The sequence below is a fragment of the Coturnix japonica genome, chromosome 14 (genome assembly GCF_001577835.2).
Source record: "Coturnix japonica isolate 7356 chromosome 14, Coturnix japonica 2.1, whole genome shotgun sequence".
In the NCBI taxonomy this organism is placed as follows: Eukaryota; Metazoa; Chordata; class Aves; order Galliformes; family Phasianidae; genus Coturnix; species Coturnix japonica.
Window position 1 is genome coordinate 8033483 of NC_029529.1, and position 16492 is coordinate 8049974.

The following is a 16492-nucleotide window of genomic DNA, read 5'->3' on the forward strand; positions in this document are numbered from 1 at the left end:
TTTTGGACTCCTCTCGCTATAGGAACTGCCTTCAAAGTCTCCAATGATTCAAAGTTGGATGCTGCCACCTGTTGACAACTTTGCACAGCAAAAATAAATACTCGATGCACTGCAGGCTATTTGAACATCTCATTCTACATCCAAATGAGTCAGCAGTTTGCATAACTCAGACTAAGACCCCTTTTACCACCTGACTCGGACTGCTGATACTTACCATGGTCAGCTGCACAGAGCAGTGAGGAGGGGCTGCCTGCACCACCTGCAACCTCCAAGTGACAACAGCGAGTCCTGCAGCACTAGAGCTGGACAAGCTGCCTGCCATCCTGCTCACACAGCCTGGCGTTCAGTTTGGGCTCAGCAAGCACAGCAGACCTCACCAAAAGGTCCTCTATATCTCAAGAAAGCACAGTGGTGACCTCTGTTGGGGTCATAACAGTGCACTTGTGCAGTAGTGAAGAACCACACACAGTAAAATGGTTCAACAGGACCAGTGTGTTGTCTGAAATTAGTTTAAAACAGGAATGTCAGGGAAGGAAGGAACCATCCTAAAAGGGACCTCAAAAATCACCAAGTTCCAAACGTCCTGCCACAGGCAGGGGCACCTTCTATAGTGCATGACATTCAAGCTTGATTTGACAATATAAAAGGGCCAATACATTTTTTACTTTGAAACCACTCTTTGTAATTTAGTGCACAGACGTTTATCTTCAGCTAAACATGGCCACATCTGAATGTTTTGGTGCCATTTGCAATTCAGACTTGGTGCCTTTAAGCAGAATGGGACAGAACAGGAAAGCTGTAACCTTTGAATCATTTCCCTGCTCTGGTCAGGTTAAGTTGTAAGTCTCTGCTATGGGACACTCCCACACCACCACTACAGTTACGGTAACTATCCTATTGCAGCAGTTACTTCCTGCTCCTCAGAGACCCACTTTAGTTGAGACTGTACTGCCTGTCTACAATTAATACCAGCTTGTTCGTATAGGAATAAGAGCCTAAATTGAAATAGATTATTTAGTTACAAACCAGTTTAAAAACAAGACCAACCCAGAAGCCCACTTCTCATTCTCTACTATCTTACCACCTACAAGTAGCTCTTCAGCTGCAGTCAGCTGCCCTGTGTGCTGCTTTAGGGAAATCTGCAGCTATTTCTGCATTGAGTACACTATGCTACACATCACCTACCTGAAATAAAGGTAACAACTCATTCCATACTGAACATACTTTCTTTCTCACTACAGAGATTTTAAGATCATAAACAGTTACACCCTCAGGGCAAGACGCAAAGCAGCTGCACAGCTGCACACCAAAATTCTGATGGTACAGAGGACCAACAAAGCAGCAAACCAAAGGAAATACCTCAATTACTCCTTAACACTGTAAGATTTAAAAGAAGTCTGTGCTCTAACGTCAAACTCCAGCCATTTAATTATTTCACCATCCTGTACCTCACAACTTCTTGAGCTTAAAACACAGCAGGAAATAGATTCTGGAAATGCATCTTCCACTTAGCCTGAAAGAGAAAGGAGGAGTCACACTCATAGTTATGGTAACCCACACACCTAAAATGTAAGGGGCAATCACAACTCCGGATAGCAGAGTGCAGTGTAACAGTGTAACTTCCCTACTGAGGCTATACTGTAGCTACCTGTATCTGTCATCCCGAAAATGGTATCAATTTATAGCACATTGTATCCTTAACAGGAAAACAATCGTAACCAAGGACAGTGAGGAATCTCAACATCATTTGAAATAAAGGCAGAACTTAAGCACAAGAGCTGTCTGTTACAAGCACTACCGCAGGTTGCATTAGAAGCCATTGAAATACCAACTGGAAACACCAGAGTCCGTTTGAACAATTTATTAGTATCCTCTTTTACAAGTTTTAGAAAAAGAATCCCAGGATTTTGCCTCCTGTGTGTTTTCGCCTAGCCTCCTCGTGGTCCATGATGCCAGCTGAGGTGGTCAGTACTATGTACCTATTGAGGAAGAACAAATGTTCAGTTTATTGTCAGGTTTTTTTACATTCATGCAGAGCTGATGGCAATAACTTAATTTTTATACTACAATAGAAAGATGTTTCAGAAAGGACACAGCATAACATGCTATCAGAGAACAAAACAGAAACTCCTCCCAATTGTGAAGCACACAAAATACATTTACAGGCTTCTCTTCTCCCTTCAGTCTCCTTATACATTCCTCAAGTAACATCAGTTCTGCTGTTCTAGTGGTAGTAAGTCTATAATTTATAGACAAACTGCTTCTGTGTCAAATACAGATCTTTATTCAGAGCTGATAAGAGTTGTTACGGTGCCAGCTCTGAAGGCTTTGTCACTCAGTGCTTTCAACACTGCTCATGCTTCCACAGATCAGTACCTGAACCTGGACTGACAACTGAAGCTTTAGTGACTTCTAATGCCAACATCTGGATTATCAGCACAGTTCACAAAGCTTCATGTCTGAAAACCTCTTGTCCCACCGCCCTATAAATACTCTTGAAAAATCTCAGTATGACAACACGTACTAGCAAGCTAGAGAGATACAGCTTGACTATGCAGCTTATCACTGGAGCTTTAAGAAAAGAAATGACAAGGAACTGTTAATCCTGCCTCCAACAGGGCAGACTAACTGAGCCACTGCAATCATTATCCTTGAGTTAGAATTTGAGGGGGAAAAAAAAGGTACTGTAACATCTTCTATGCTTTGGGTATTCAGAACTCATGAGGCTGAGTTTAACGTTAATTAGTATTTTATCAACTTAAACACAAAAGTGCAACCTAATTCCATTCATCTGGTATTACTCTTCCACCTATACATGGACATTCATAAAAGTAAAATAAGGAACAAAAATCCTGTAAACCAAGGAAATGGTGAAACAATAGAAAGGTTCTTGCTTAGCAGCACTCCTTTAGAACTGCTTAAAAGGTATTTACATGGAAGTTGAATTTTTACTCTTATCTGCTTTCTAACTAATGAGACATGAAAGGCATCAGGTGAATCCAATTCAGGAAAGTGCAGTTAAAAAAAATCAGCTTATGTGTGACAGATTCAGCTCCTCTCCACACTTACCCAAACTGACGTGAAGGCAGCAGGTTGTTTTGCCATTTTTCCAAATCCTTCAGTTGAACATCAAATCTGGGACTGATTACACCACACTGTAAAACACAATTCCATTACAAACTGTATAACCCGGACCCACTCATTTGTCATTCCAGCCCTCTGAATGAAAAACTTCAACTGGATTAAACTGGATTTGGCAGCAAAAGACTAGAGAGTATCGAGTAGCATGTCCCATATTCCACAGTATGAAATGGCTTCCTCTCACAGAAATGAAGACTCTTACACAGTAATTCAGTTTTTATTTATCCTTGTCTCTTCTTCCTTGCCTAAATGGAGAGATATACTGCTGCTGAAGCTACGCTAATAATATATTTGGTACAGCTGGGAGAACACAAAAGCATGCTATAAACTGGTATAGGTTAAGGAGTATTCTTTATCATCAAAAACCTGTCTTTAGAAGGAAACTGTCCCTGAGTAACCATTATAAAGAGTTAGCAAAAACACCTGCAATGTTAAACAAAGAGAAATTAACACATACAGAAGTTACCAGCACTTTCAAGTTAATCCTATTACTTATCAACCACAACCACTACTACCACCTCTAGTGACCTCACTGGCTCCAACAACTTTAACATCCCAGAGCAAAGCAGAGCACACCTCACTGCACTGACATCTTTCTGAACCAAGTAGCTTCTTTCCTTACTGCAGCTACTGGGAGAAACATCACATCCAGTTAACACTGCAACATCTGATACAAAGTCATCCAGAAAGACCTCAGGAAACATCATACTCAAATATGTCTATTATTACGGACACATAACATTAGAAATCTGGGTTGTGTCAGAATTCCCCTCTACTATTCTCAAACAATTCTCAGTTGCAACAGTTGCTCATCATATAAGTAGCCCCCAACATGTTTTGGCCAACTAATATTTACATTTCTTTGCTTGAGAACCACCTCTCACTTGAATAGCTTCATTGGATACAATGACCATCCATGTTCATGAAACATCTAAATGCTGTTTGAGGCCTTTTCCAATCTTGGTGATTCTATGACTCCATGCACAGCAATTCATCACAGAAATAAACAGCCCAATGTTTGAAGTCAAATGCATTTAAAAAAATGCCCAAACACAAAAATGATTCGTACACCCCAGGAATCCAAAAAGCGCTAATTATCATGAGATTTCACTCTGCCTCAACTACAAGCAAAGCCAACCCAGTAGCAGTAGAAATGCTTGTCTCTTCCCTATTTAGAGGTATTAAACATCAACTGGAAGACAACATAGTTGCTATCTCTTGTGACAAAACTATTATAGATAACTTAAATGAACACAGAAATCACAGAGAAGGCAGAAAGCCCCCAAAGAGAAATACACAGTACCTGAAAGATGACTTCCAAAAATCCAGCTTATTCATTGTGCTTCTAACAGTAATTAAGTCAACCATACCATTACAAATCTAGGAAACATAATATTCAATAACTACTGATAACAGCCAGATTACTCTCACTTACACAGTCCTAACTAAATACCAGCTTCTCACAAGCAATAATTTCAGAATTAGAGCAGACAAAAAGGCCTCATTTGGACATCTTCCTAGAGAAGTGTATTTATAAAACCAGTCCTACCTTGTTGAGTCTGCCTGTGAGATTGACAACAATCTTCCCAGCTCTGTGATCATCAATTATCTCAAATTCACCAATGTAACCTAGAAAAGATCAGAAAACAGATAAATCAAAACATGATACGCAGCCACAATACAGTTCATTTAACCAAACCATCCAAAATGACTTCAAGCACCTTGATTTACTTATGTCAAAAAGCACCTGAAGAAAACATCACCCCATAGAACTTCAGGAAGTTTTCTGCAATTAAGACCAACTTCAGTGTCCCAGCTGGTATGATTCAACTACACTGAAGTACCTCCATATGTGACTGCATTGTGTAAAGCTGGAACACATCTAAAACACTGAAGAAGAATTACTGCTCTGAGGGATTTTTTGGCTGGCTTTTATTTTCAGAACTTGTCTCATACCTGCAGAATGTTCTGGGTAGCTTCAATATTCACAATGTATACAGAACACTGTGGATCAAAACCCATACTCTAATCAAAAGCCATACTCTGCTTCCCCCCTCCTCCCAGCAATTACCAGCACACTCATCTAAAGACATAACACAGAATAATACTTAAAACAATTACCACCAATTAGTTGCAAAATCCCAAAGCGAACATCATCAATTCTGTAAGATGCTCAAACTTTACCCAGAGATCTCCTTCACTAAAGTAAACTACATAGGAAACGTGAATAAAAGGAATACCAGTGCTGCGGTCCACACTCACCATGCTTCATCATCACAGTTAGAAACCGGACGATGACTTTGGAGCACGGCCTGATGAGAACCTGCCGCTTCCCACGTTTCTCTGCGTTGTTGATGCTTTTGAGAGCATCGGCCAGAACGTTCATGCGCACCATGGTGCCTGTGGGGAGGAGAGAGGCAGTGATGATACACACACATCCATCACATCTGTACTCACAGGTACCTCTGAGGCCTATTTTAGAGCCTAGGACCTAAGAAGGACAAAAAGTTGCACTAAGCCTCAGCAAGTCACAACACACGCTCAGATTTGTTTGACAGAATTCAGCACTTTGCAAATCACACACATCAGCACTTCTGCTTGGGTTTGATGAACTCACACACACTCAGCTTTAAAAAGCAGCATGTAATCAGCAACATGCCAACCCCAATAAGCAAAACCCCAACGCTGGGGGTTGGAACTACACGATCCTTGAGGTCCCTTCCAACCTGGGTCATTCTGTGATTCCGTGCCACCTTTCCTTGGCGAATAGTTTAGATCTTATAAATTCAGCATTGGCCCCATCCAAAAAGCATGTCACACATAGTATTAAACGTGCTACAAAGCTTCCCTGCCTTCAAGAATAACAGTAGTAATAATACGAGCTGGCCCGGCCCGTCCCTCAGCCCCCTCCCTCCATCCGTGTCTCTGTGCTGCCAGGCGGGCTGCTCCCCCCCACCCGCCCCTTCGGAGGCTCTATAGAGCGCTAGAGACGACGCCGAGCGCTCAAAGTGGGTCGGACCGCTCGGACGCGGTCTCGGGCCCCCGGTGATGGGAGAGGAGGCGGCGGAGGAGCGAGGATGGGGCGGGGGAGCGGCGGATGGCGGCCGGGCCGAGTCGGCGGCGCTACTCACCGGTGCGGCAAGATGGCGGAAAAGGAAGAGGCCGGGCGCCCGCGGGGGATTATGGGAAGGCCATGAGCGCGGAGCGGCGAGCGCGCCGCACGGGGAGATCTCGCGAGACTCCGCATCCTATACGGAAGGCAACGCGCGCCGAGCTCCGCCATCCCCATTGGTGAGAACAGAGTGACGCACTTCCGGCGCGACGCTTCCACGCGCGTTCCCATAGCAACGAGGACGCTTCCCGGGGCCAACGGGAACCGCGAGAATCAACCGACGGCGGAACCGCGACCCGGCACCAGCCACACACAGCACAACCAGAATGACAATAGTGTCTGATCATCTATATTTTCCTATTGGACTGTTACAATAACACCGAGACTCCATCTTCAAACAATACAATTGTAAAATGCGTGAACACAGGTTGGAGCTTTACAAAGAAACAAAGTTATTTTGTAAAAATAAGGAGGGAGATAGAAGAGCACAGCACGAATCCAGCACTATGGATAAGCACAGCCCAGCACAACAGCCATAAAGCAAAGGGCTCCGTGACAGAGCAATGAGCTGTGGGTGGGGGTCACACATAAACCCACCCCACAGCCTCAGTGCAACACTTTGTCCTACAGCTACAACAACTAGAAGCTGATGGACCCAGAGCCCAGCACGGCAGGTACAGCCACAGAAACAAAGGGATTCAGGGACACAACAGGACCAACCTCCTGCACCAGCTCTGATTCAGCTCAGCCACCAGCGCTCAGTCAGTTCATGGGCTCCTTTCCACAGGACTCAGTAGTAACAAGGCTTTGAGAAGTGCAAGCATTCAGAACGCCTTCATCATACCTGCTGTAACCACAAACCACTAACAGGTACAGAACCACCGTGATCAGCTGCAGTAAGTTCTTACCATAGGGTACTTATGAGGCCTCTTAAATTGGTGAAGAAATTTAAGCTCCACACGTCAAAGATCTTTTGCATTAAATCAAACACAGAACCTCAATCTGCACAGCAAGAGACAAACCCATAGCAAGTGCTCGAGGGGCATTTTCCATTCGTTGGAGCCATTAAAAAAAAGTTAAGCCAGTGAGCGATACAACTTCTATTATCTTAATTATACATAAATTCACAAAACTGTTCCCAAGAAAACCTTTTACAAGAGCAAACAGCAGTTCAGTCTTCACTCATTTTTCTTCTCCTTGTGCTTGAGCAGTTTGTTTATTTCCCTTTTTGCCATTCCAACGTACTTTGTAATGATCCCATGCTGGTTCAGCCCAGGAAACAGCAACAAGAAACTCACTGGAGAAATAAACACAAAAATCAATTCTTTATTAACTCTTCAACAATCTTTGTCACCTTGCAGTTCTTTGCCTCCCTTAAGCTCCACCAACCGTCTGAACACACAACTAAATGTCCCATGTTAAACAAAACATCCCCACACAAATAATCCCATCTCACTCCCACCAGCCTCGTACCATTTTAGGCAGCTGACAAAGCTGGATCTGTTTGGCATGCTACACACTTACCAATAAGATACGTCAGAAAGAGGTTGTGAACTTGCTGTCCAATCCAGGCAACCACAGCAAGAGAACAAAGCATGGTCATGAAGTACTGAGAAAAGAAAAGGGAACAGTTACCACTGATCTGAAGGAAACTCTCATCCTTCCCTTCAGTATGCAATGACATTTCAAAGTCCAAAACTAGACTGCAGCCCACTGGCCCCTCCACATGCAATATCAATGCACAGGCTTGTTAGAATTTACACTGCAGAGATTACACCTGTACGTTCTCAACTATTTATGCAGCATTCAATTTATTACAGTTCAGCAGCTCATCTCCATTGAAATAGCCCTCACAGTATGCTACCCCCATGTCCATACAACCTGTGCTTCATGCAGCGCCTGAAGCTTTGATTGGACAAAGCAAAGGGACATTTTACAATGATACAAAGAACCCCTGGACCTCAATACCATTTTAGGCTTCTCTTCCTTCAGTGAGAAAAGACGTTTCCACCATCCAACAATTCGGCGACGAGATTTGACCAAATTGCTGCAAATCTCATGAAATCTTTGCTGCTGTTCTGTAGTCCTTTTAATAAAGAGAAGACAGGAATAACAATTAATGTTCTCATCTGAAACTATACTATATATGTATATATACTATATATACACACATCTGAAACTATACTATATATGTATATATACTATATATACACACACTATTTTCCAGCAGGAAAAATGTACCTATCTTGACATTTGCCTCACTCAGTTTTGTACATTCTTTTTACTGAGCACTATAATACAACCACCTATGTAACTTTTAAGTAAGCTGAGTCTCTCCAATGGACTCTAAAACTGCAACTCCTATTTAAGCCAGAGAAGCACTGACTTTCACCTTTATCTGCTGAGTGCAATTAATTGGGTTCTTCTGCTGGCACGCTCCTACTCCTTCAAAATAAAACCTGACTTTGCTAGAAGAGAAGGAACAATAAAGATTATGCTGTAGTAGTTTTATTTCAGAAAAATAATTCAGAAGTGTCCTCACTTCATAAACTACAGAGACTGACAATGACAGTGACTATGCAAGAATCATTTAACACTTGCAATTCAGACATTCGCTTGGATAGAAACCAATTCCTTTACACTCAGGCTATTTTAATTCAAGGCTTTCCTCACCATTTGTTAGAGCCAAAGATTCTGGGAGCAAGAGCAGGAACGAGATAATCAGCCAAACAGATGAACATAACAAAGCAGGAGACGCCTGACAGAACGGATGGATCCAAGTAGTAGATCATCCTGTAAAAACAACACGGAGATGGTTTCTGGATGCTCAGACTGCTAAATACTTGCAGTACTTAGTCACGTATCCAGTTGGTACAGGACTTCAAACAGAACCACCCTCTTTGCCTAACTTCTTTTGGCTTCAAATTTGCTCCTCTTGCCTATAAAAATAATTTTAATTGATTTAATTTAATTTAATATTCAAGCTTAAATACTTCAATATTATTACAAGGAAATGAGACGATATCAAAATACAACTTTCTAAACATACTAGAAAATACTATAATACAACAAGCATATCATAAAGTTCATTACTGCTCATCCAGAAGTTGAGGTCTAGTGAATGTAGCACTGAGCATGGGAAGACTGAGGGAACATGTAAAAGAACTAAGAAGGGTGAGAGCTCATCCTGTTGGTTCTGCAGTAAATCACAGCACCCCCAGGCTGCCCCCATTTACCGCCTCACCTGTGACATCCAACCAAACCTGTTCCACACAAGGAGTCATAACCCTCCAAGTAGGACAGTGCTGTGAACTTCTACATTACATTTACAGCTGTATGGTTACTGGACAAGAACCTGCTTATCTCATAGGTCTGCTAACATTCACTGAGACCTACATTACCTTTTTGCATTTAACAGAACTTCTTGAATACTGAAGAATAAAAGTGAAGAGATGACACTCCACCACAGAGCCAGTCCTTCTACACAACTGGCACAGTGCTACTGCACTGAACATTCAAGTTTATTCAACACAAGACATTTCCTGCTGCAATCAGAGAAAATCTGCACCAGAATATACCAATGTAGATATAATTACTTCTCTCAAATTACTTTTCAGCTTCATTTGTCTTTTACTCTCGCTCTGAGGATGACAAAATGTTTGATTAGCCAGAAGAGAGATCATTCCTATCTCACTTTATTCAACACTCACAACTCTTTTCTTTAGTCCCACAAAACCAGCAACTAGAACTCCACAGCTGCTGTGGGCACTTACATCTATGTGGCAACTAAGAGCCACTAGGAGTATTACAATGTTACACACAGTCACAAGCAAAAGCCTCAGCCAATCCAAGTCTCCTGACTGTATTCTCTAACCAAGAGAAGGGCAACAACCTCCCACCCTGCTGACTTCTAAGTTACTCTCGGCCTTCAGCTCCCTTCTCTACATTGTGCAAAACCAACTAAATTTGTCCCTAAAAACCACACCACGAGAGCACAGAGCAACTTACAGGAAAGAAAATGAAACAACACTCATCAGCGCTGGAGGAAACCAGGCTCTCTCCCAACGAAGAACTTTATCAGTCATCAAGATCACTTCTCCCCATCCTTGCAACTGCTCTTCCAAGCTGGCTGTTTCTGCAGCCTAAAGAAAAAAAAGGGGAAGAAGGTATTATTTCTAACCAGAATATCAGATTAGTCCCCCCAACAGCAGCTAAAAGAAGAGTCACAAAGATCTCAGTCATAAATCAGAGTAATTATTACAGACCAAATGATACCTGCCTGCAGACTCCACTGAGGTGCTTTGCCCCAATCTTCCCTTTATGCTGCTCCCATCCCCAGTTTAGCAAAAAGTCAAGTTTTAAAGCTTAGCCCTTCAAAGTTGCAGTTTTCCTGGCACACGAGAGATAGTTTAAATACAGGTGTTTTCAAACATAACTCTTAACACATTCAGGTTCTCTGGTTGCTGTCCAACACTCGTTTTTGTTAAGTGAAAAACAGATGAAAAAATGCAGAAGTGTAACATGGAAGCTACCAAACGGATCACACCGGAACACAAAGAGAAAGCTTTCCCATGAGTTGTCCGAAACAGAGCAGGCAGCCCTTACATTCCTATTCCTGCATTATTCCTCCCCCGTGCTTCTTTTGTAATGAGGCCCCATCTGCTCTGACAACAGATCCCTGAGCAGTTCACCTCAGGTGTTCTGCATTTAGCATAGCTTAACAGTGAGCCCTAGGAAAGAAGAGGGATCTCAGGTTACAGCACTATTGTAATCATGGATGGAACCAACATTCCCACACAGTCAGGGATTAGAAGACACCCAGCCCTGCATGTGTGCAGCAGAAAAGTGGGTTTAGAACAAGGCCAGCTGAGTGCAGCTGTCATTACAAAGCAGGGCCTACTGCTGGGATTCTATCAGAAATTATCTGAAAAGCTACAGTTCAGCACTGTAGGAAATAGAAGGCTGTTTGACAGACTGCTGAACCCCTTCCAGCTCATTATATACATTTTACATCACAAACACAGATCTTTGTGTTTAAAAATAAATAAATCACATTTTCCAGAAGATATTTTATAGCCTTCTGTTCTGCTTTACTACTTCTGTCTGCATTTATCATTACGAGCAGGAGAAAGCACAACGGGAGCATATTGGAATATAACAGCGTTATCAACCACAGCCTGAAGCCAACTCTCCGGAGCTGTTTCCCACTGGGGCAGGCACAGAGGCAGCTGTAGGGCAGCTCCTGCCAGCAATGTCCTTCCTTCACTCCAGATCCTGCCCATCTGCATCGTGACAGCGCAGCCAAGTGCTGCTCCACACACAGATCACAGCATTGAGGTTGGAAGGGACCTCAAGGATCATGTAGTTCCAACCCCCCTGCCTGGCAGGGCCATCAAACACACACATTTACTAGATCAGGTTGCCCAGGAGACCCCATAGAGACCCCATAGATCAGGTTGCCCATGGCCCCGTCCAACCTGGCCTTGAACACCTCCAAGGACGGGGCATCCACAACCTCCCTGTGCAGCCTGTTGTTGTCCCTGTTGTCACTATTGAACGTCAGCCGTGACCAACAGCGCAGAGCAGCCCCGCCGGGTCCCACAGCTCCGAGGCGGCCCGGCACCGTGCAGGCCCATCTCCCCGCACCTCCAGCGCCCACAAACCGCCATCTCCTCGTTGCCCACCCGCAGTCCGGAGGCTCCAGGCCCCACACACCCCCCCAACCCGAGTTGCCGCCGGCCCCGCCGCACTGACCAGCTGGTAGACGCTGTTGTTGTCGCCCTCCGCCATCTTGGTCGGCCCTCACAACGCGGCCACACCCGCCGCCACCGCCTCCTGGAGCTTCCTCAACCCCTTCTCTGCGTTATGATTGGCCGGCTCAAACGCCTCCCGGGCCAATCCCAGAGCTCGTGCCGCTGTCCGGCTGCAGCCGGTTGGCTGATGGGATTCGAACGGAGGCAAGCGGCCAATCAGCGTGCGGCGTCCGCAACTCCTCCTTCCCCTCCGTCGCAATGCGACTGCGGCACCGCGGGGCGTTACCAGTCGGGTTCTGTCAGGGCCGGGCGGTGTCATCGCAGCTGATTCGTTTCCTATTAATTTATATTTTATATTATCTTATCCTCCCCCTCCGTGTTGAGCTATGCCAAAACGAGCAGTTCTGGCACACAAGGAAATTATGAATACGCACGTTTCCTTTTTAAAACTTTATTAAATTAAGCAGTAAAGAGAACCCCCATCTCCACACAAGTGTTTCATTTCTGGATGGCAGAGGTATAATAATAATAATAATAATAATAATAATACATGAGCCACAGGTTGAGTGCATCACCCCCCCCCCAGCTTCCAAGAAATCAAACAGCACATAGATCACACTGTGGTGCTCCAAACCCATTGGGTGTAAGGTTGTTTTTAACTGGAGGAAACAAAAAGGACCAACAGCATCATGTGTCGTGTTCTGCCTATGGACTTTCTTCACTGCGACATCCAAACACCTCCTTGTAACACGGGGAGCAACAACAGTGGGATGCATTTGCACTGGTGCTGTTAGATATGAAGCCTGTGAGCTGCCTATGGTTACTCAGGCAGCTGCTTCAAACCCATTCATTCAATGGATCCTTTTGCCACTAATGAGCTTGGCTCAAATCCTTCAGTACTTAAATTTGGATCAAAACCAAAAAAAATGCTGTTTTTAAGGTGTACTTTTATAGACTAAAATGGCACAAAGGATCTTCCTACATCTATCCTTTTTCAGCAGCTGTGTGCAATGAACGCAGTTTACCAAAGAGAAACTTTTTATATGTAGTTATGCAAACGGTTGATGACACCAGTGTGCATTTCTGCTTCAGTGATCAGAACCTGCAGCTGTACCCAAATTACTGCAAATCAATGGCAGAAAAGTTGCCTTTTCCAAGAGGCGGGACACTTTAGGAAGGAAATGAGATGGATTTCAGACAACTGGCAGAGAAGCAGATCTGAGAAGATGCCATTTTTAGAGAGACTCTTCTGATCATAATCACACTTGCAGTGCAAAACTGGTTAAAAACAAGCCTTGGTGAAAGATCCGCTATGGATGCGCTATTGAACAACCGCCTGTAAAATCAACTTGGCAAAGCAAAATCTACTCTGCCTAAATCTTTACAGAGCTGGTTGAACCAAAACTGGAGTCCTTCGTTCCTTGGATTACACACATACCCCTGTGAACCGAAGCTCTATCATTTACAAGTGTGAACTAAAAGTATTAGGAAAGTGAAGTAAAAAGCGTATCACTCTACCTCCACCAGAACATCACTTTATTGTTTATCTGTCATCAACAATGTAAAACTCTACTAGAGACTCTATCCTGGTTTTTAAAAAGGTAAAGGTTACATCGGTTTAGCTACGTCGTACGAAAGAAACTACAGCAATCACAGTAGAATGAGGTTGGAGGGACGATTTGAATTACAGAAAAGTGTACACTGCAAGCAGAGGGAAGTGCACATGAAATCAAATGCCTGTAGGATCCAATACTTTTAAATGCACAGTGACGATTTTGAGAAACTGTACATAATAGAATCACAGAAATGACTTTTAACATAACCAAAATTACACTTTGACCATCCAACTCAGAGGTAATCATCGACGTTCCGTATTTTCAGTGCTTTTGGAAACTTGTTTTTGTTGTTGTTGTTAAACCAAACAAAACTGAAGTTGTTAATTTGACTAAACTGCCAAGTAGAAGGATTGAAATAAAAGGTATATTGGAAGTACGCCTAGCCTACAAGAAGAAGCCAAGAGAGGTGTAAGCGAAGAGAGGCTGAGAGGAAAGAAAGGAAAGAGGAAAGGGAGAAGAGAACAAAGGCTTTTTCTTCTATCTCAGAAGTTCTTCCAATGCAGCGGATTTCTGATGTACAGCTCTTTGCTTTCAGTCCATTTCTGAAGTTTACGTTTTGTAGCCTTTTTCCGCACTAACTGGTCAACTCAACCAGCACTGTTGCCAAGCAACAAGAGTATCAAGAATCTGAATGCATCAAATCTTCCTTGCTGTGATTTCTTCGTGGCCCCATTTTTTCTGTTTTTCTTTGAACAGGGTTCGGTGTTTCCTGAATTGTTCACAGGGTCAGGTGGAATTGAGTTCCAAATCACTCTGCGGTTTGTAGCATCCCGATTTCTTTCTGCAGCTAACCCCCACCACGTTTGCAGTTCTTCCGTAGCAGAAAGACAAACCGTGTTGCTCAAGCGGTGAACTTGCACCCTTGACCTTGGGGGTTGCAGACCATTGTGTTTAGCGTATCCCTGAGTGCAGCTATCCTGCAGGATTCACTTCCCAGTGCACCGAGATTTCCTAGGTTTCCTCAGATTAAGCCCCAGTATGCATCACCACCGACCGTGGTGTGGCTACCGATGCCTGAGGCCGAGTTGATTCTGGTGGATGTCTGACCTCGCTGAACCAGACCGATCTGCTTTCTCCCTACTCATACCCAGGCAGTCCAACCTTCATACAGCTGAGCCAAGTTATCTAGATTAGTTGCTTCCTTAATCACAAAGTCAACCTATTAAAAAGGTCAAACAAGTAATTAAAACACACTCGATTTTTAAAGTGCTTCAGAAATCTTAGCATTTACTGTTAATTCGCACCTGCAAATATAAAACTTCATTAAAAAGCAAAAATGAAACTGTATTCACTGTAAACTTAATCCCATGTAGCTTTCTGTTGTCCATAGGAATTTGCACTGGATGGGCATAAAGCAGTCAAGCATCACTTCATTCATAACCCCTAACCTGACCGTAGTCACAACATTCTCAAATTCACAAGTCCACAGATAGGTTCTAGGAGAAAAGTATGGCTGTGTTACACCGGTGAGCAGACAAGCTTTGTCCTTTAGACAATGTTCTCACTGGATACCAACAGCTGTGTAACAGACTTTAGCTTCCTGATGTACAAAAGGCAATTTCATCTGATTCATGGGTCTACGTAACTCTGATATAGGAAATAAACTCACTTGATAATCAGTGCAGTAATGCAAGACAACAGCCTACCTTCACTTGTGTTGGAATTTAAATAGCATCTCTCCATAGGGATTCCCCATTTACAGCAGGACTTCAGTATTTAAGGCATCCTTCAGCATGCATATAAAACTCACGCTTATCACCAGATGTTTAGGGCAAGGTCTGGTATTTCACTATTTTCAACTAACCTGTTCCGCAACAGACATTCTCCTGCTGGGATCCACATCTCGGCCCTCCAACTTGGCTTTGACTCGTTTCCACACACTAACTGCATATGAATTCCTTTCCTGCACAGCTAAAGGCACAAAACAAAATTCAGTTTCACATTCCTGCATAGAAACCAACTGAGGCTTTTCCAGTTGCTGTTCTTTAAAGCCCAGTTTGCAGCTATATTTACCTTTTCCTGTTTTAGGGTCCCTGGCTGTTTTCTTGGGACTACAGGCAACACTTTTGCCAGTTCCTGGGACTGTGCTTGGAGGAGTATCTGCTGATGTGGCAAGATTTTTCTGAATTAGCTTTCTTGCATTCTGTGACATCACCTCTGGCTGAGTTTTCTGCCCCGTATTGCTACGTACAGCTGTAAAGAAAATTCAAGTGTTTGAAGCATTTAAAAGACATTTTAGTTGCTTTGAACTATGAAGTAATCAAATTATTCTGAACACGAAACCCTACAAATGCATTCAAGATTAACTCTAAAATCACCATGAATTTTAACAGTAATTTCAATAGAAATTAAAGTACAGTTTACACAAGGCTCAGAACAGATGGGATCTTTTGCTGAGCAAATTCAGATCTCCAGGGTTACTTTCAGATGGTCATTCAGTACTTTATGTTGAATAACTAACATGTAGAAGCTTATATCATCTCATAAAGACAATACTTTGAAATTTATTGAAAGTTAAAATCCTTTCTCTAGTATGAATTCCTACTGTTTGAATATTTCTTCCTCAGTATTACCTGCAGCAAAGGTTGGCTGGTATGTAGCAGCTGATGTTGGGCTTGAGCATTCATTTGATGTATCCGTGACTAAGGGTGATGCAAAACTCACTAGATTATTGTAGACACTGGAAAAGATATTGGAATTGATAAGCATTCACCAACTACTTTAGCTACCAAAAATTCAAAATGAAGCCTACAGCAAGTCATATTTAGCTGAATAATTCCTGCATTTTGAGACAACCACCAACTAGGTACTGCAATGGTTTGTGTTGGAAGAGATCTTTAAGATCATCTAGTTCCAACACCCTACTGTAA

General features: G+C 43.1%; 3 protein-coding genes across 6 annotated transcripts in view; all 3 read right to left on the minus strand.

Moving 5' to 3' along the window:
* Positions 1-1846: 1846 nt before the first annotated feature.
* On the minus strand, positions 1847-6370 carry RPS15A (ribosomal protein S15a). Its single transcript, XM_015876716.2, has 5 exons — positions 6273-6370; positions 5404-5541; positions 4691-4770; positions 3070-3155; positions 1847-1979 (listed from the first exon to the last, which is right to left on the minus strand). Exons 2-5 carry the CDS (start codon positions 5534-5536, stop codon positions 1886-1888), a joined length of 393 nt encoding a protein of 130 aa, XP_015732202.1. The 5' UTR covers positions 5537-5541; positions 6273-6370; the 3' UTR covers positions 1847-1885.
* A 210-nt stretch (positions 6371-6580) lies between these two features.
* On the minus strand, positions 6581-12139 carry ARL6IP1 (ADP ribosylation factor like GTPase 6 interacting protein 1). Its single transcript, XM_015876715.1, has 6 exons — positions 12008-12139; positions 10262-10395; positions 8927-9046; positions 8222-8339; positions 7778-7862; positions 6581-7550 (listed from the first exon to the last, which is right to left on the minus strand). The coding sequence occupies exons 1-6, from the start codon at positions 12041-12043 to the stop codon at positions 7432-7434; spliced, it is 612 nt and encodes a 203-aa protein (XP_015732201.1). The 5' UTR covers positions 12044-12139; the 3' UTR covers positions 6581-7431.
* A 1386-nt stretch (positions 12140-13525) lies between these two features.
* Positions 13526-16492, minus strand: part of SMG1 (SMG1 nonsense mediated mRNA decay associated PI3K related kinase) — a 54226-nt gene continuing 51259 nt past the window's right edge. For all 4 annotated transcript variants that reach the window (XM_015876712.2, XM_015876711.2, XM_015876713.1 and 1 more), the window contains 4 exons: positions 16196-16302; positions 15636-15815; positions 15427-15533; positions 13526-14781 (listed from right to left, as the gene is read on the minus strand). In XM_015876712.2, the coding sequence (XP_015732198.1) occupies positions 14704-14781; positions 15427-15533; positions 15636-15815; positions 16196-16302 (472 nt within the window). In that variant the 3' untranslated portion in view covers positions 13526-14703. The remainder of the gene's footprint in view (positions 14782-15426; positions 15534-15635; positions 15816-16195; positions 16303-16492) is intronic.